The 20,369-nt window shown below is 45.7% G+C and overlaps 1 protein-coding gene across 1 annotated transcript; it reads right to left on the bottom strand.

Moving 5' to 3' along the window:
- Window positions 1–511: 511 nt before the first annotated feature.
- On the bottom strand, window positions 512–20,145 carry LOC120036733 (myocardin-related transcription factor B-like). Its single transcript, XM_038983108.1, has 14 exons — window positions 19,899–20,145; window positions 14,418–14,483; window positions 11,700–11,755; window positions 11,505–11,580; window positions 10,977–11,141; window positions 10,524–10,744; window positions 10,065–10,211; window positions 8,661–8,908; window positions 8,093–8,255; window positions 5,542–6,417; window positions 4,282–4,449; window positions 4,053–4,163; window positions 3,890–3,950; window positions 512–3,782 (listed from the first exon to the last, which is right to left on the bottom strand). Exons 1-14 carry the CDS (start codon window positions 20,020–20,022, stop codon window positions 3,274–3,276), a joined length of 2,991 nt encoding a protein of 996 aa, XP_038839036.1. The 5' UTR covers window positions 20,023–20,145; the 3' UTR covers window positions 512–3,273.
- Window positions 20,146–20,369: the final 224 nt, after the last annotated feature.

Below are 20,369 nucleotides of genomic sequence, written 5' to 3'. Positions count from 1 at the left end.
GTGCATTCAAAAACATTTATATACACTGATTGTACAAAACATTAGGAACAGCTTCCTAACATTGCGTTGCACCCCCCCGTTTCCCCCAGAACAGCCTCAATTCGTCAGCGCATGGACTACAAGGTGTTGAAGCATTCCACAGGGATGCTGGCCCATGTTGACTCCAATGCTTCTCACAGTTGTGTCAAGTTGGCTGGATGTCCTTTGGGTGGTGGACCATTCTTGATACACACGGGAAACTGTTGAGCATGAAAAACCCAGCAGCTTTGCAGTCATTGACACACTCAAACCGGTGTGCCTGGCACCTACTACCATACCTTGTTCAAAGGCACTTAAATATTTTGTCTTGCCCATTCACCCTCTGAATGGCACACACACAATCCATGTCTCAATTTTCTCAAGGATAAAAATTCCTTCTTTAACCTGTCTCCTCCCCTTCATCTACACTGATTTGAAGTGGATTTAACAGGTCACATCAATAAAGGATCATAGTTTTCACCTGGAAAGAGCAGGTGTTTTGTACACTCAGTGTATGTTTCAGCACTATGAGGTTGGAATAATACTGTGAAATTGTGAAAATTATGATAATGCCATTTTAGTCTTTAGAGCCGTTTTATAAAGACCGCCTGAAAATTCAGCCCGTTTACGTGGGATGGAGTTTTGGTTTGCCAGGCGGTAAATTAGTTAATAGACCAATAAGAAAGAGTTCCAAACCTCTCTGCCAATATCAGCTAGTTTTCCGTTTTCCCCTCACCACTCAGACCACTCCCAGACAGTCCTAGCAAAATTATTTCTGAGAAATGTCTCTTTGCTAAGGAGCTGTTTCTTTTTGATCATTTTAAGTGAAAACAATCACAGTAAGGTACTTTTCTTTGGTAGGGGACAGACAGGTAGGCTATAATTGATCAAACCCGTTGAAATGGCATATTTCTTTAGCACTGTCTGCAATGTATTTCTAAGGAATGCTTATGCTGTCGTTGGTGCTTCAAACTTTATCATGCTGAATAGTGTTTTAAAGCTTCTTCAATGTTGGGGGGGGCTCTACTAAATTGCTGAAAGGTTTCTGTGTTTCTAAAGGCAGTTATCCGTTGCGTAGCTCAGACTGCTTGATAGAGAGGACTGCCAAACCGTCTGTAAACACCTCTACCCATTTCAACCGTCGGTTCAACACTTCAAATGCTTTCACATTTTATCTTTGGCCAGTATATGTCACTGTAATGTAATTTTTAACTACATGTGTACGATTGCAATAATCATGTAGGATTTTGACAGAAAAGAAGACTTCAACTGGGAGAGAGGAGTGAAAACCAAGGCTATTACAACAGTGTGGAGATCATTTTAATACCCATCTGTTGGTAGTAATGGTACATATGGATCACACACTGCTTTGAAATGGGTTTTGAAATGGGTTTTGAAAGGTTGCCTCTTGATGTGATGTGAGTGGCCGAAATCCCGACCCTACATAATCTGCTGGACTAAGGCTTCATGAATAGAGACACATTAGGCCTACTACAACAAAATAATTATGCTTACATTTGAACCTGCAGGACTATAGCCACAAATATTGCTAAGCTGATCACAAAAGCACAAGACAGCCTTGAACCACCTCTGCTGATTCACTGTGACTCCCTGGCTTGTCAAACTGAATGATGTCAATTTGTCTGTTCTCGATATGTCAGCCAACTAAGGTCAGACGGTATATTGAAGAGAGCCATTGAAATGCTGAGGGGAATTTACTGGCTATATTTCTGCCAGTTCCTAGAGTCAAAACAAGCAAAAGCGATATGCAACACAGATGTGCAGTGCACACACAGACACCAGCTCTACACACCAGCTCTAGCTCATGTGCACTGCACGTCACACATAAACAAGCAAGATTCAGCTGATCTGTACATTGGGATAAATCCACTCCAGACTTGACAATAGGGTTGAGAGAGAGAACATTTTGAAAGGCTCTTTTGTCGATAATATAAAGGACATAGGCCTGGGCTAGCTAGCTACAGCAGCGCTGTGGGGTGCTGTGCCACCTATTGTGACCCCATGCACACTCAGGCAAAGCACGTTGTAGTTTGGTAAACAAACTCACATTGGCCCTACTCTCCCCCACACAAGAATAGAGTAAGAACAACAGCTGTTAAAAATGTGACGCCTCTCAACTTCTAATTTGGATTAATTCAAGAGTTCTCAGGCTGACAGCTCTCGTATGGTCAACCAGTGATACTAAATGTGGGTTTCGTGCACTCACTGTTTTATCTTACATGATATAAGGCTGCCTACTGTTAACACTCACTTTAAGTAGTCTCCTGCTTTATTTTAGTTACAACACTATCAGTCATCACTCTGTGTACTCTTTGGAAAGTCTTTAGTTGAATTAAGTGAAAGCAACGCGTTGAAAATAGCAAGATATTTGGCAAATGGTCTTATAAGGCATAATGTAATATGTGCAGTCTTTTAGCATCTGTGTCCAATTCTCTCCCGTGATGGGAATCGCATGGGGGCACTGAGTAAAGCAAAGGCAGTTATTACAAAGCCATAATGCTAAGCTAATACCACATTCCAATATGTCATATACATACACAGGACTGTAATACAGCTGCCTTAGTGATGTATGCAGCAGAGCAGACAGACTACTGCTACTGTAGACATAGGCTTATAATATATACAATCTCTCTGCGCTGTCTGTCAAATTTATCACGAAAGTCAGTCAGTAACCATGCCACTGGCGCAGTCAGAACCAGGCGTGAAATTCTCTAACACCTGGGTCAACATCTGTTTCCACTAGCGAGTTTTCATCCTGAGCCGGGATCACATTTCCTGATCCCGCTCCTTATCTACTGTAACGCCATTTCAGGAGAGACCACCCTTCCTCAGACAAGGTTCTCTTCTGAAAGAGACCACAGGGGGAGATCAACCTCTTCATACCGTTGATCTATACCACAGCCCAGCGGGAGCTTAGCCTTCCTTAGAATGAGTGGCTGTTATGAGGGACGATACCTCAAAGGGAAACAGCTATACTGTATATCCAATGACGAAGGAGGGTCCATGCCTCTAGCACTCTGAGCTGCTCAGAGCAGTGAGATCCACCACTAGTGCTGCTGTAGCCCTGCACAGAACTTCCCACAGGGACTCAAGGCCAGCAGCACTGCACTCTCCTCCCCCACCTCCACTGGAGAAGGACTGACCTCTCCGTCTCACTTATCAGTATGTGTGTGTCTCTCCCTGACAGCCCTCTGTCTGAACAGGCCTGTTTGGGGGGGGTCACATTGACGCCCCTTAGTCCCAGTGTAGCTGCAGGTCATGGGAGTCCAGGAAGTCAGAGGAGAAGACCCCAGACGGGGGAAGGCCCAGTGGGTTGAGTCCCCCCGTCGGCCCGGGCATGGTCAGGTCCAGCCACTCCATGTTGTCCAGGTTGGTGTGGTCCAGGTGGTAGCTGGAGGGGGGTGCACTGATATTGTTGAACCCGGTGGTGTCCGTGTCCATGGGGGAGTGGGGGGAGTGCTCCAGCAGCTGACTGTGCAGCTCTTCCATCAACCTCAGTGTCTGGGGCTCAGTCTCCCCCTTCAGCGTGCCTTCCAGGAAGGCCTCCAGCTGGTTGTCTATGGCCAGGGCTGTCAGGCTGGGTGGGGCCGGTGGGTTAAGGGTGGGGGCGGGTGGGCGGGCCACCTGGATCTGGGGCGGGGGGCGGGATAGCACTGTGTTGAAGGGCAGGGTGGTTACGCTGGCGGTCACAGGAAGCAGCTTGTCTGGAAAGGAAGGGTCCTGTCTGATGAATGGGGAGATCTCTGTAGAAGAAAATAACATGGGAGATGATGGATTCATGGCCAGGGAGGGACTCAGCTGTCTTAATGGAGAGGAGGAGACCCCAACCACAGTCAACTATTTTTCTCACCTCCACTCTCGATCAACACGTCAAACAGGTCGTCCATGTGCTGGCTGGTTGCAGTGGGTACCTGCATAGACAATAAAGACCAGTCAATACCTGCCTCAGCGCCTAACAGACCTAGAAGGTCAGTCCAGTGTGTTTTAGTAGGGTGTTATAAAAGCTCTATTACCTGTGCAGCAGTCTGCATTCTGCGCGTCTGTTTAACGGCCTCTTCGTAGCGTGGCGGGTCCTTACTCTTGGGGACGTGGTTTGAGAAGTTGGGCTGGCAGGGAGAAGGGGACTGATGGACAGAAAAAACAATGAGATCTAATCCCTATAAGCTCTAAACAACCTATGCGGTTCACATATTCAACACAACTAAATGAATACGTGGATATAATGCAGTTTTTAAACAATACCTTGTTTGTTGGACCATTGGGGACTGCTTGGTTGGACGAGGCCCTGGCAGGGGACCTGCTCCCTGGGGAAGTGTTTAGGAAACACTGGGGGATCTCTGTCTGACCTGGGCCTGCTCTGAACTGGAACCCAGAGCCTGAGGTGGTGGTGGTGCACAGTGGGACTGTCATCTGTAGAGGAATGATGAACAGTGGTTAACCCCGTGGTACACACTCCTTCTGGGGCAGATAAATACTGGTCAGCTGTAGTAGTACACACCCTCCCTTAGAAGGCACACAGTGGTTGGACAGGGTACACACTCTCTCTGGGAGGAATAAAAAGTGTTTATGTTTTATTATGTGGTAGTACACAATCTCTAGGGACATAATAAAAGGCATGGGGTATCAGTGCAGTGCAACACAAAGCAGTGTGTTTCTGGGTGTGGGAGCACTCTTCAATGAGTGTTGTGCTGCAGTTGCTGTTGCTAATTCTAGCTGGCTGTTGATTCGGCCCAGTGCAGCTCTGCAGACCTGGGTTCAAATAGTATTTGACATCTTTCACTTAAGTAGTGTTTGCTTGAGCTTGCATTTGAGTGACAGATGGATGGAGTGTGCACTTTTGGGACTATTCAATTGGTAAAATTTTTGTCAGGCAGGCCCAGTCAAGCACAGCTTAAGTATTTGAAGGAAAACAAATGCTATTTGAACCCAGGTCTGGTCCTATAGAGACGAGAGCAGACAGCGTAGTCTAGTGTGCTGTCTGCCTGGCCGTCAGTCAGCACCTGCTCCAGTAACCGGAGCTTAGACAGGCTCCGGCCCTCCTTTTGATGTGACTAGGAGAGGAATTCATCACCCTGGCCAGGCCTGCTATTACCTTGGCAACACACTAGATAAATCACCCAGAGAAGAGAATATTAAAGAAGTTGGAGAGGGAGACTCTCTGCTTTCAAAACACGGCTAATGCCCTAAGAAATGTGATTAGGCCGGCCCATCACAATAGAATGTAACCAGCGATTTATAAAGTGTCTCTGGAAATGGTGTTATCCCAGAAAAAGGGCACAAAAACAGGATGTGCAATTTATTCAGTGGAACAATTCATCCACAGACCAGACAGCAATTTATTTAGTTATGGTTTGGTGCAGCACACAGCCCATGGAGAGTACTATAACACAATACACAGAGACACTACAATACAGGTGGGTAAAATGGTGTCTGCTGACAGTACCTTGGGGAATATCCCACTCTAAATATGGGATTGGAGTAAATTAAACCATATATTCTCACCTGTGCCATGGGTTGGGTCTGGTTGGTGTGTTGGTGGTGGTGGGGTGCTGAGGCCTCTGTTTTCTGGATGAGGCCTGGAGCTGTAGTGCTAACTGTGGTCTGTAGGACCGGCTCTCTGACCTGCAGCTTAATGCTGTTGTTCGGTAGCTGGATGGTGGCAGTGCTGGTGGGCATGGAGACAGGCAGCAGGATCTGTGTTCCAGGCTGGCCAGATAGCGAGGTCTGAGGCTGGGGCTGTCTGAGGACCTGATGCACCTGCTGGTGGCTGATGAAGAAATGAGGCAGGGGGGATGTCTGCACCTGGCCTGAGCTGGGCTCCTCCTGTTTCACCACTGCTAGTGGGCTATGCGCAGAGGCAGAGCAGTTTGAGGCGGCCCTGCCCTCTTCTTTGACCTGGGCCAGGGCCATGGGGGCTGGAGGGCTGGGCAGACCCCTCTTCTCCACCTCTAGCTGCATCTTCAGCTCCTCCACCAGCCTCTGCTCCTGCTCCAGCTTCCTCATCAGCTCCTCGATCTGACGCTCCTTCTCGTGCAGTCGCTGGTCCTTCGCTGAGGTTCTGGTCTCCATTGGGCTGTCCTCCAGGCGGCCTTGGTGGGGAGACGACCCAGAAGGAGTGGGCCGAGCTGGGGAAAGAGCTCCTGGCATCCCAGCCTCCTCCATGCCCAGGCTGGAGACCTCCGATTGCGCGGGGGACACAGGAGGTGTGGAGCTCATGCTCTCAGGTTGTGGGGCCCCTGTGTAGCCTGTCAGCACCATGGCAGTGGCAGCCTGGCTGCTGGGGATCTCCTGATAAGGCTTTAGTCTCTCTATCAGGTCAGTCTTGGTGCCAGACACCGGAAGACCTCGCAGTTTCAGCTCCATCTTCAGCTCAGCTACCTACGGGCCAGGTATAATGAACAGTCATGAGTCATCATAACAAAAAACAAGCCCTCTCAATAAATCTCCATACAACATATCACTGCCTAGGGGCTGCGATCTGCCCTTTAATAAACTCAGCAAAAAAAGAAACCTCCCTTTTTCAGGACCCTGTCTTTCAAAGATAATTTGTAAAAATCCAAATAACTTCACAGATCTTCATTGTAAAGGGTTTAAACACTGTTTCCCATGCTTGTTCAATGAATCATAAACAATGAATGAACATGCACCTGTGTAACAGTCGTTAAGACACTAACAGCTTACAGACGGTAGGCAATTAAGGTCACAGTTATGAAAACTTAGGACACTAAAGAGGCCTTTCTACTGACTCTGAAAAACACAAAAAGAAAGATGCCCAGGGTCCCTGCTCATCTGCATGAACATTCCTTAGGCATGCTGCAAGGAGGCATGAGGACTGCAGATGTGGCCAGGGCAATAAATTGCAATGTCCGTACTGTGAGACACCTAAGACAGCGCTACAGGGAGACAGCTGATCGTCCTCGCATTGGTAGACCACGTGTAACAACACCTGCACAGGATCGGTACATCCGAACATCACACCTGCGGGACAGGTACAGGATGGCAACAACAACTGCCCGAGTTACACCAGGAATGCACAATACCTCCATCAGTGCTCAGACTGTCCGCAATAGGTTGAGAGAGGCTGTACTGAGCGCTTGTAGGCCTGTTGTAAGGCAGGTCCTCACCAGACATCATCGGCAACAACGTCGCCTATGGTCACAAACCCACTGTCACTGGACCAGACAGGACTGGCAAAAAGTGCTCTTCACTGACGAGTCGCGGTTTTGTCTCACCAGGGGTGATGGTCGGATTCGTGATTATCGTCGAAGAAATGAGCATTACACCGAGACCTGTACTCTGGAGCGGGATCGATATGGAGATGGAGGGTCCGTCATGGTCAGGGGCGGTGTGTCACAGCATCATCGGACTGAGCTTGTTGTCATTGCAGGCAATCTCAACGCTGTGCGTTACAGGGAAGACATCCTCCTCCCTCATGTGGTACTCTTCCTGCAGGCTCATCCTGACATGACCTTCCAGCATGACAAAGCCACCAGCCATACTGCTCGTTCTGTGCGTGATTTCCTGCAAGACAGGAATGTCAGTGTTCTGCCATGGCCAGCGAAGAGCCCGGATCTCAATCCCATTGAGCACCTCTGGGACCTGTTGGATCAGAGGGTGAGGTCTAGGGCCATTCCCCCCAAAAATGTCTGGGAACTTGCAGGTGCCTTGGTGGAAGAGTGGGGTAACATCTCACAGCAAGAACTGGCAAATCTGGTGCAGTCCATGAGGAGGAGATGCACTGCAGTACTTAATGCAGCTGGTGGCCACACCAGATACTGACTGTTACTTTTGATTTTGACCCCCCCTGTTGTTCAGGGACACATTATTCCATTTCTGTTCGTCACATGTCTGTGGAACTTGTTCAGTTTATGTCTCAGTTGTTGAATCTTGTTATGTTGGTACAAATATGTACACATGTTAAGTTTGCTGAAAATAAACGTAGTTGACAGTGAGAGGACGTTTATTTTTTTGCTGAGTTTATATCTATCATATAGTGAAAATCTATGTTTGAGTAAAATAATCTATGTTTGTACGGAGCAGGAGTGAGCTTCACCTTCATTTCGTCCAGGTTGGCAGGTAGGACACCAGGCTTGCGGTTTGTCAGAGTCTGGTTAGACCGTGCTGGGGCAGCGCTGGGTAGAGAGACCATGATGGGACTGGACAGACTGCTGCCACTCAGAGACACACTGGAGCAGCTGTTCTGACCCTCCGTCGACCTGTAGGAACACAGACAACGGGAGGAGGGTTTAGTGTTCGAATGGGAGAAAGAGTTTCCTGTATGTCCCATCATTCAACGGTCTCCGCCCGGGACAATGCACACAGGAATACTATATCTAAGCCAAACAGAAGCTGTGCAGGAAACAGATGTGGCAGATTACATCGCTATTATCCAGGTGTGGACTTATTCTGTTAGGGAGGATTGTTTGCTTGAATCACATTGTTCAAAGGAAACTATGTTTGCCTTCCAGGTGTAGCGATGATGTACTAACCGCCCTCAACACAAAGCTGCCAGTCAATTAAACTGCAACTAGAATGTGAGGGCTAGCCACATTACTTGGCCTACGGTATGCAAGCTGCGGTAACACATTACATTCCAATGTCCTTTTTACAGTGGGCCATACTTGAGTGGGGAAGGTAGGATGGTCTGGTAGTTATAGTGCTGCTGCTGCTGGCTCAGTATCTGCAGCTGGAGGAACTGCTGCTGCTGATGCAGTAGCCTGGCGTAGGCTGAGTCCATGGGGGCCTCGTTGGCCTCCTGTTTCTGGTCCGGGGGGATGTACTGGTGGTACTTTAGCTTCTTCACCCGCGGTTTGGGATCCTTATTCTTCTTACTGCGGCTCTTGTCATTGGGTGTCTTTGGTTGGCTTTGCTGCACAGGGGAAAAGAAGAACGGTTACAAACTACTGGATACTATTCGGGAGCAGCAGTGAAACGTTTTCACTGAAAACTTCAAAGGTTCATCTCACTGAGTGGATTGTGGACATGTTTAGTGTTCTGACTGTTATGGATAACGTCTAAACATCTTGCCAGTATTGTGAGGCTTGTACATGAAATTGTGTCCACTTCATACTGTAGTATCAAATTAATATGTGGGACATTGTGATAACGCACAGTGAGAAAGACCGGATGGGGAAATGGAATGTGGAAAGGGATGTGGGGTGACCCTTATTGTTCAGTAACTAAATTACAGGATACACTTTAAATGGCTTGGCATTTGAGAGGTAGATGCAAGCCATAAAAATATGCATGCAAGCCATAAACACCAATTCAAGTTGGTTTATGCAAACACACAGCCTCGAATGTGTTCCCCCCTGTTCTTCAACACGGGAGGGGCAGAGTTCAGAAAATATGAATTTGCTTTGAGTGTAATGGACTGTGACAAATGCCCAAGTTATTGCTTTACTCCCTTCTCTTGCTTCCATCCTTTATGCCCTGAAGGCTAAGAGAAAGCCTGTCACTTAACCTTAATTGAAGACTGAGAGCGGCTGGCAGTTTAAGTCCATGGATTTGTGAAAAATTCCTCCAGGCCTTGTTGTGCTTTGAACCACATTTGAATTGGCCGAACCATCAGTTTGGACTCGTCTCTGCCTGCACTGACGGGTTCTTTCACTGTGACCGAACACAGCCCAAGTGTTTGTCCTCCCCTGACTTCTTATCTCTGATTACAGTTCCAAAGGAAGCAGCATGAAAACCACAACAGATCAGAGAGAGAGAGTTAAATATCAGAGGTGACTTTCATGTTTACGGGGTATATTTAGTGTTTGTAGGAAAAGCTTGCTCAGCTAACTGGGATCAAAAAGGAACCAAAACATCGTCATTGATGAAATAAATAGCTTTCTGTACCAAGAGACAGAAAAGTTTGGTTATAGCTTGTAACGTGCTCAGCTAAACACTATAAAACAAATGTATGTTTAATATTTGCATTGAATGTACAGCTTTGCACATTGCCATGAAATACCATACCTTTGCCACAAGGTTCAAGTACTGTCCATATGACATCACTTTCTTTCAAATTTGTGGCTCACCTTTACTAACATGGGCCCCGGCTTTGGAGGGGCAACAATGGTGATTGGCTGAGGCGTGGTCACCAGGCGATTGTTCTGATGCTCATTGGTGGAGACATGAGAGAAGTTGAAGAAGTCTGTTGTGGACTGGGAGGTAGGTGGGCAGTGCTGAGATAGAGACAGAAACCACATGGCCCGTTCAGTAAGGAAGGGAACAGAGGCCTGTAAATCCCCCTCCCACACTAAGCCACAAGGGCAGAGCAACTGGAAAAAGACTAACAAAAGATGGATGTCGTCTAACAGAAAACAGGAGGCAAAGAATTTTTTCTAGCAAGCAGAATTTGATATACAACAGGCAGGTGCAATGGGAGACTATTATTTAGGCCCAAAATGTAGAAATATAAAATATTTACGCTGTTAGTCATACCATAACAACACAATTTAAGGTATTTATAGGTGAGGTACTGCGATTGGACCTACCTTCATGGTGATGGAGCTGGTCGGTGGGGAGGTGGAGAGGGCAACAGGGGCTTCTGTCACTCTGGGGGTTCTGGGGGAGGGTGAGGGGGCAGAGGAGCTCTGGGACTCCTGGCTGGCCGGCTGCTCTGGGGACAGGGCGTCACTGCTGTCCTCGTCAAAGTTGTACACATCCGGTGTTTTCGTCTTGGGGAAGTCATTCTCCACCTCACTGTCTGGGGGATCTGCAACGTAACACATGCAAAAGCACAGCTTATTAATTACAAGTAAACCAATGGAGAGAGGTTTGTACTAAGTTGTTTCTCATGGTAGTCACTGGAAATGTCTCAGTGCTGTGTTAGTCGTAATAGGCACTTTCAGAATTCTACACTATACAAATATGCAGGGAGTGGGAGTTGAATGAGTTACTTCGCCCTTAGCCTGAAGATAATGTATAAAGTCAAGAGTGTTCTCTACCGGTGATGCCGTCCTTGACGAGGCTGGGTTCTACAGGCAGAATGTTCTTGACCACCAGCTCCATGGGGCCGGGTCGCTGGGCCAGCTTCTCATTGAGGTCATCAGCCAGCCTGGCTCTCTTCAGCATCATCTGAGTAGCCTGCAATGAGGGCTCCACATGGGTCTCTGTGGGACAGACAGCAACTCATCAGTAACGGCTAGTCTACCTAGAACTCACAACAGTACTGTTCTACTACTGTGCGTCTCACAGTAGAGACTGTTTAAGGTGGTATGTCCTCATACGTCAAAGACAATCAATCAGACAACTGATTGTAACATCTCAAGAATATTTAATATCCTATGGATTGTATCCAATAGGGAGGGGTACAATTTCACAGGATCCTCCTCTTCCGTCATCATCTCTCTTCTGAGAGCTAACTTGGCCAGCTAAACGTGCATGTACTTTCTGTTGCTAGCTGAGTATGCTCCGTATCATCTGTCTTCTCTACAGCCTATCATAAAGCATACAGTACATGGCAGTGAGGTTACCTTGCAGGATGTGCATGCGGACCAGCTCTGAACGTTCAGGTCTACTGCGGATTTTGTGCTTCAAGAAGTTCTCAGTCTGTAAGAAAACAACATAAAACTACATTTAATCGAGATGATATGGAATGGCATATGTATGTGATAGTGTGTTTTTATCTCAATGAAGTACAATGAACACTAGTGTTAGTGAGGTCTCACCCTGGACCTCTGCAGGCTGCGGATCTGTTCGTGGAAGGCAGCAGGGCATTTCAGTGCTATGGGAGGGAAGATCAACATCATATACAGTGAGCTCCAAAAGTATTTTTATTTTATTTAACTAGGCAAGTCAGTTAAGAACAAATTCTTATTTACAATGACGGCCTAGGAACAGTGTGTTAACGACAGATTTTTACCTTGTCAGCTCGGGGATTGGATCCACCAACCTTTCGGTTACTGGCCCAACGCTCTAAACTCTAGGCTACCTGCCACCCCAAAGTATTGGGACAGTGACAATGTTTTGTTGTTTTGGCTCCGTATGAAATTATACAATGACTATGAGGTTAAAGTGCAGACTGTCAGCTTTAATTTGAGGGTATTTTCATCCACATCGGGTGAACCGTTTAGAAATTTCAGCAGTTTTTGTACACAGTCCCCCCATTTTAGGGGACCAAAAGTATTGGGACAAATCCACTTATGTGTATTGAAGTAGTCAAAATGTTATTATTTGGTCCCATATTCCTAGCACACAATGACTACATCAAGCTTGTGACTCTACAAACTTGTTGGATGCATTTGCTGTTTGTTTTGGTTGTGTTTCAGATTATTTTGTGCCCAATTTAAATGATTGGTAAATAAGAATAAAATATGTTTCTAAACACTTCTACATTAATGTGGATGCTACCATGATTACGGATAGTCCTGAATGAATCGTGAATAATGATGAGTGAGACAGTTACAGACGCACAAATATCATACCCCCAAGATATGCTAACTTCTCACCATTACAATAACAGGGGAGGTTCTTTTTTTACTGGGGGGGGGGGGGGGGGTTTATGATATGCCTCTAACTTTTTCACTCATCATTATTTATGATTTATTCAGGATTATCCGTAATCATGGTAGCATCCACATGAATGTAGAAGTGTTTAGAAACATATTATATTCTTATTTACAATAAAAGTGACTGCAAAATGGCACAATACATTATTTACCATTAATTTCTATTGGGCACAAAATAATCAAAAACACAACCAAAACAAACAGCAAATGCATCCAAAAAGTTTGTAGTCACAAGCTTGATGTAGTCATTGCGTGCTAGGAATATGGGATCCAATACTAAACTTTTGACAACTTTAATACACATATAAGTGAATTTGTTCCAATACTTTTGGTCCCCTAAAATGGGGGACTATGTACAAAAAGTACTGTCATTTCTAAACGGTTCACCAGATATGGATAAAAAAACTCAAATGAAAGCTGACAGTCTCCACTAGAACGTCATAGTCATTGTATCATTTCAAATCCAAAGTGCTGGAGTACAGAGCCAAAACAATCAAAATGTGTCACTGTCCCAATACTTCTGGAGCTCACTGTATCTACCTATATCTTCTCATGGGTAAAAGGTAAACTCGTCCTCCTGAAATGTCATATTTGAGACATTATGTAGTTGTACTTGATGACAAGCTGACGACAACAAGGAGAGACAATAATGTCTGTTATTTCTTCGGAAGAGAGGATGACTTTGCTACTACACAATAGCTGACGGGAGTAAGACAGGATGTCTCTGAATGTTCCACTCATCCAACTAGTGAGACAGTCAGGCCGAGACTTTGATTTCATCAGACACACTTATCCTGCTGTTGGCATGGCACGGCTACACCCATTAGTCACCTCTAACTAACACAAGCACTGTTTGCTCTCTACACACACACACACACACACACACACACTGAGGTCTGAACACACACTGACCAGTGGTTCTTCTTAGTCAGAGTGAGTGTGTCAAACTCAGAGGAGCAGAGCTAAGCATTCCTGAGCGTCACCCAAGCCCTGGCACGCATACCTATTGTAAGTCCTCTGTGTGGGAGAACCAGAGCGATTTACCCAGTGTCGCTGGCTGGGAGGTTCCTGTGCTGCCTGTGCTAGTGCCGAAGTGGGGGTTACTGACCTCCAGCACAGGCCCAGTCGCTGACTCATACAGCTCTGACTGTGGAGCCTAATAAGAGGAGCTTAGAGTCCACATGGAGGAGGCCTCTTAGGGCTGGACAAGACAAGACAGAGCACACTCCCAGCACTGAGAGGGCTCTGGTCTGGGGCTCCTGCGGCTCTAGCCACAAATAACTTAGCTACACCACTGTTCTCCCTCTCTCTGTGTCTGTCTGCTGTCTGATTTCTTATCAGTCTGTCTGCTCTAGTCTGCAACCCACTGGCTCCCAGAGAGACTAATCCAGTAAGGGCAGCAAAAGGAAGGATTCTGCTCCACTTTGCTGACTTTGAGAGCTGGGTGTGGAAGTTTTCAGTATGCCTTTTGGTTTCTGGTATGCCACTGGCCACCGATGTATGCCTCACTGTGGGTTAAGACCTTGGACCATTCCGAGTATTTATTTATTCTACAAACATCATGACGAGGTTGTGGTGGAGGGTGGTCGAGACATCAGTGGTGGCAGAATTCCACTCCTGTATGGTTGTCATAATAGTAGCAAATCAGACAGCACGTAGTTCAATCTATGGTATTCATTTAGGTAATAATTGTATGACATTTATTTTCTGAGAGCTTTCTGGAACCAAGACCCACTTTAATGACTGTGGTGTGGGTGCAGTTATAATTTTCCTACATGCCAGACCAATAACCTTAACTCTGGTAGAGGTGAGTTACAGTATATTAAATCCTTGGTGGTTTGAGAGTGGCGGTGCCCAATGCTCAGTGGTTATACTCACGTGGCATGATGCCCTGCTCCACTAGCTGCTCACGTGTGCGTCTCTGCTGCAGGCGGCGCTGGAGGACTGTGGGAGAGAAGCAGAGATAGGTTAGAGTTCAACCTATGCCCAACTAGCCTGGTCCCAGATCTGTTTGTGCCGCCACGCCAATGACCATAGGAGTTAGAAAGACAACATAAACATATCTGGGAACCTCCATTTACATCCTAGAGCTGGGACGATGAACTGAAAATGATCGATACCAGTCACTGGTGCACAGTCATGTTATAAAATTCTGGCAATTTATCGCAATATGGATTTTGTCCACCCAGTTCTACTACACACCCAACCCACAGATTAAGGCAGTAGGTTACTTAAGACAGAAACGATAGGAGGGAGGTTGGTCGGGGAGGGTAGTATAACGTGAAGGTCTAGCAACCCAAACGGTGCATATTCGACTCTGGACAACTTTAACATTTTAGCGAATTAGCAACTTGTAACTACAGTTGAAGTCGGAAGTTTACATACACCTTAGCCAAATACATTTAAACTCAGTTTTTCACAATTCCTGGCATTTAATCCAAGTAAAAATCCCCTGTTTTAGGTCAGTTAGGATCACCACTTTATTTTAAGAATGTGAAATGTCAGAATAATAGTAGAGAGAATAATTTATTTCAGCTTTTATTTCTTTCATCACATTCCCAGTGGGTCAGAAGTTTACATACACTCAATTAGTATTTGGTAGCATTGCCTTTAAATTGTTGAACTTGGGTCAAATGTTTCGGGTAGCCTTCCAAAAGCTTCCCACAATAAGTTGGGTGAATTTTGGCCCATTCCTCCTGACAGAGCTGCTGGTACTGAGTCAGGTTTGTAAGCCTCCTTGCCCTTGCACACTCTTTTTCAGTTCTGCCCACAAATGTTCTATAGGATTGAGATCAGGGCTTTGTGATGGCCACTCCAATATCTTAACTTTGTTGTCCTTAAGCCATTTTGCCACAACTTTGGAAGTATGCTTGGGGTCATTGTCCATTTGGAAGACCCATTTGCGACCAAGCTTTAACTTCTTGAGATGTCTTGAGATGTTGCTTCAATATATCCACATAATTTTCCTCCCTCATGATGCCATCTATTTTGTGAAGTGCACCAGTTCCTCATGCAGCAAAGCACCCCCACAACATGATGCTACCACCCCCGTGCTTCACGGTTGGGATGGTGTTCTTCCGCTTGCAAGCCTCCCCCTTTTTCCTCCAAACATAACAATGGTCATTATGGCCAAACAGTTCTATTTTTGTTTCATCAGACCAGAGGACATTTTTCCAAAAAGTACCACCTTTGTCCCCATGTGCAGTTGCAAACCGTAGTCTGGCTTTTTTATGGCGGTTTTGGAGCAGTGGCTTCTTCCTTGCTGAGCGGCCTTTCAGGTTATGTCAATATAGGACTCGTTTTACTGTGGATATAGATACTTTTGTACCCTTTTCCTCCAGTATCTTCACAAGGTCGTTTGCTGTTGTTCTGGGATTGATTTGCACTTTTCGCACCAAAGTACGTTCATTTCTAGGAGACAGAACGCGTCTCCTGCGTGGTCCCATGGTGTTTATACTTGCGTACTATTGTTTGTACAGATGAACGTGGTACCTTCAGGTGTTTGGAAATTGCTCCCAAGGATGAACCAGACTTGTGGAGGTCTTGGCTGATTTCCTTTGATTTTTCCATGATGTCAAGAAAAGAGGCACTGAGTTTGAAGGTAGGCCTTGAAATACATCCACAGGTACACCTCCAATTGACTCAAAAAATGTAAATTAGCCTATCAGAAACTTCTAAAGCCATGACATAATTTTCTGGAATTTTCCAAGCTGTTTAAAGTCAGTCAACTTAGTGTAGTGTTGACCCACTGGAATTATGATACAGTGAAGTATAAGTGAAATAATCTGTCTGTAAACAATTGTTGGAAAAATTACTTGTGTCATGCACAAAGTAGATGGCCTAACCGACTTCCCAAAACTATAGTTCGTTAACAAGACATTTGTGGAGTGGTTGAAAAACGAGTTTTTGACTCCAACCTAAGTGTATGTAAACTTCCGACTTCAACTGTACTGACTACTTTTTAACTACTTAGCTAGCATGTTAGCTAACCCTAACCTAACCCCTAACCCTAACTCTGAACCTTAACCCCTAGCCTAGCTAACGTTAGCCACCTAGCTAACTTTAGCCACGACAAATTGGAATTCCTTATAAAGAACATTGTGTAGTGGACAAGATTTGTTATGAAGAAGAAAAGTGTGTAATGGACCTGAAAAAAATTGACGAGTCACCAATTTCTGTTGACACACCACATCACAGCCCAGCCAGAACAAAACAGGAAGTCCTGTTCCTCCACCTAAGACATCTTATAGAGACAGCCTACAGACTTTCTGCATGGTTAACCTACCAGACAACTAGCAATAACACTCTTCTTGGCACTGTGAGTTTACATTTGAACGATTACATGGGCTTTAAATATTAATATACAAGCTCTCTTCAAATAAAGTGAAGACAAGGACATACTGAGGACGGACTGGGATGCAAATGCAGAGGTAACTTTACATAGATGTTCAACTTGAAATACAAACATAGATAGACACAGGCAAGGGATGAGTCTTTCTCAAGTACCACTGTAGAAATAACAAACCCTGAAGACTAATTACAGTGCAATGTTCATTTGTCCGAGTCACCTCCGAGTTGGAGATGATGTCATCCCAGGACTGAGTGAACTCGGTCTCTTTTGTAAGTGCCGCCCCATAAAAAGTGAGATGTGTAGTCTTGTTTTGGAGCGGTAAGCACTGATCCAAGTCCTTGGAACATAAAAAGACAAGAAGGCCTCTTATGCAGGAGGCTCCAAATCCTTGGACGGCACCCAATGTTATTTTTCTATCATAATAAACTGCAATGTGGGCCCAGTTTAAACATGTTATAAACAGGCGAGCGTGGACGTGTTATTTCAGTGGAATAACAGTGATCCTCAGCAAAAATATTTGAAGAGGAAGGTGACGGTTGATGGTGACGAACGACGCGGCGCTGTGAAGAACGTTGGGGCCCTTATCGTCACCAAGGCACTGTGTTCATAGTGAGGTCGGACTGCTGCTGGAGTAGACTGCTCATTGGCTATGGCCAGATGGTCAATGCACAGTCAAACACACACACACACACATACACACTACATACTACACACACACCCAGGCCTGCTCTGTTCTAGTCCCCTGGGACAGTCACTGCGTCTGACCAGGCCAACGTGACTCACTCCAGCTAAAATAAACTGGGCAGCTGTGAGAAGAAGGCCTGGGAACCATGGAGTCTGGAGGTGGCATGGGGGTGGGGGTGGGGGCCGGGACTGGAACCCAAAGCATTGTACAGAGTGGGGGGGGACCGCTCCCACTGGTGGACAGAGGAGCACAGAGAGTCCCAGGGAGCCAAGGCAGGGGAGCAACTGAGTCCATTCTCAGAGCCCCCCATAACTTTTTCAAGCCCCTCTGTGCCTCCAGGGCTCAGAACACTGTGTTCCTGCTCCCTATCCATGGTTCCCATTACACGTTCACACCAGGGTCAGGTTAGCGTTTTTTGTCATGAATCTTGTTCTGGAGGAAGTTCTGCAGCGGTCACTAGCTGGAACAGCCACAAAGACATAAAATCAGATTTTGACCCTATCTTTAACCACACTGCTAACCCTAATGCCTAACCCAAACTTTAAATTAAGACCAAAAAGCTCATGTTTGTTTTCATTCATTTTTACAAAATTGTGACTTTGCAGCTCGCCTATCTAAGGGGAAATCGCTCAGTGCTGCCTCCAGGACAAGACTCATGACAATACACGTCAACCTGCACACCAGGGGGGCACCGACACAGATAGATCATTCAGGAAGATTGGAGAGAATTACCATTGGTTGGTTTTAATATTCATATTATCCACTTTGACTGGACTGGAAAAGAATGCTAAAGGATAATTGACGATTTAAGAGAACAATACTGCCATTTCAAGTTGTTATTCTTGACATCAACGTGGCAGTACAGCCCATGCCTGAGGTGCTCCTTACATTTTGTTTGGCCGATGTCAATAGTGTTGTTCTCAGTGAACCCTGGCTGACCTCTGTGTGAGGCAAGTCGGCTGTACTCCCCTGCACAACATAAACAGAGGTACTTCACAAAGCTCAGAGTGTACATAGCCTTTACTAAAATCCCTGTCTCCTGATTCTATCTCTAATCCCCTGCCTATGTTCGTCTCAACAAAACTCATCTCTGGACAAAGTCTACCGTTAGATCTCTTGGCCTGACTTTTTCCTAGAAACACTCTGCGTAAATATAAAAGAGAATCTGTTTTGTTATGGCTACACTGTTATAGAAACAGTCTGACACTGACATAAGCTATGTTGACATTACAGCTGGAAATATACAGTATTCTCCTTGCAGCTCAGCTGTGCTCCATGCCCTTGCAAATGCTCATTCACTCTGAGTCAGTTTGTTGTTTGATGTATGTTCGAAGATAGATAAGGAATAAAACATTGGCAGATCCATCCAACTCATCCAAGCATGATTCTACACCCATGACCCGAGGGGACACAATACCTTTTAAATATGACCTACATTGAAGCCAGGTAATAGAGTCATATCACATTTTCTTTACACACCAAGTTGTTCTTTGAAACACCTAATACTATCAGGAGCTGCCCTGTAACAGTATGCAGATCACAAACAGAATGTGGAGCAACAGTATTTCCAGGTTTAGCATTTCACTGGGGGCTATTCCTCCCAGCCAACATACTGTACAGCAGAATGCTATCGTCCAGGAAAAGGTACTAACTAAAAGTCCTGGGTTTAAGGATCCTAATAATATGATACACTATATAAACCCACCTCCCTAGTCCCCTCCCTCATTCTGGCCTCATTTTGACTTTGCTTGTTTCTAATAGAAAACAACAACTCTTTACACTATTGTGATGCTCTTAATCCAAACGGATACTGGACATCATTTAATAGCTATTCGTTCTGTAATGCCCTATCATTTCCTGGTGGGGCTCTCTGTCTCTGTCCTAGCCCAGCGTCAAGGTGTTATCATCAATTAATCAGTACAGATTACTCTGACATCACTGCCGCTGGTCAAGTTGGTCAAGGCCTATAAGTAGCTGTATATTTCATTCAAGGTAATCACGTTGACTGAAAAGCAGACCTAAAGCCATACACATTTCACTGTAACTCCATTATTTTACTGAGAACTTTAACAACTATTTGCCTTCTAGTGAGAATATACTGTAGTTAAAAAGTCCTAAACACACAACATTTTTGGAGACAACCGTAGAGGAAACCAAAATGGATTCTGATTTATGTTGACACTGGGCTTCACGCCAACAACGTAGTGATGCTACCTAGCAGTGAGAGCAAGAAAGAGTGAAAAGGTAAGCGAAAGAGAGAGTGAAAGAATGAGGAGGGAGAAAAGGAAAGACAGAGAGACAGGGGCACCTGATTTAAATTTACCCCTGCAGACGGCGGGGGTCTCCACGTCGAGGCACGCCATAGAGGAGGAGAGAGCCGGGTCGCTTAGCGGCCGGGTCTGGAGTCCCATGGAGTGATCAGGGCAGTGAGGAACGAGGACCAGCATGAGGGTTTGGTAATGAGGGGAAACACCCAGCTAGGAGCGTATGGTAAGAGAACTGTTTCTCACAGTCTGGTACGTACAGTCCCTCCCTCTCTCTCCAGTCTCTCCAATCTCTCTCTGCCTGTCTTTGTGTTGGTCTCAGCGGGAGCGAGTGTGCGCTCACTCATGCTCTGGCTGGGCTCAGCCAGTAAGAGTCAGGAGGAGGAGGGAACACAGACAGACGAGCCACTGTTAACCCCTGCTGGGTCACTCTGCTCTGCTCTCAGTGCTCTGCTCTTTCAACACTAGCCTCATTAGAACTAAAAACAATGAGTCAAGCAACTTTAATTACCAAAACAACACAGAGAACA

The sequence above is a fragment of the Salvelinus namaycush genome, chromosome 3, assembly GCF_016432855.1.
Source record: "Salvelinus namaycush isolate Seneca chromosome 3, SaNama_1.0, whole genome shotgun sequence".
In the NCBI taxonomy this organism is placed as follows: domain Eukaryota; kingdom Metazoa; phylum Chordata; class Actinopteri; order Salmoniformes; family Salmonidae; genus Salvelinus; species Salvelinus namaycush.
This window is presented reverse-complemented; position numbering and strand designations above follow the sequence as displayed.

Bases quoted from the DNA above. Each gene is read 5' to 3' on its own strand.
- LOC120036733 (XM_038983108.1), bottom strand. From the start codon at position 20,022: ATGCTGGTCCTCGTTCCTCACTGCCCTGATCACTCCATGGGACTCCAG. The intron at 14,484-19,898 runs GTAAATTTAAAT...TCTCTCCCACAG, and splicing joins GACCCCCGCCGTCTGCAGGG to TCCTCCAGCGCCGCCTGCAG. The intron at 4,450-5,541 runs GTGAGAATATAT...ATTCCTCTACAG, and splicing joins AGACCCAACCCATGGCACAG to ATGACAGTCCCACTGTGCAC.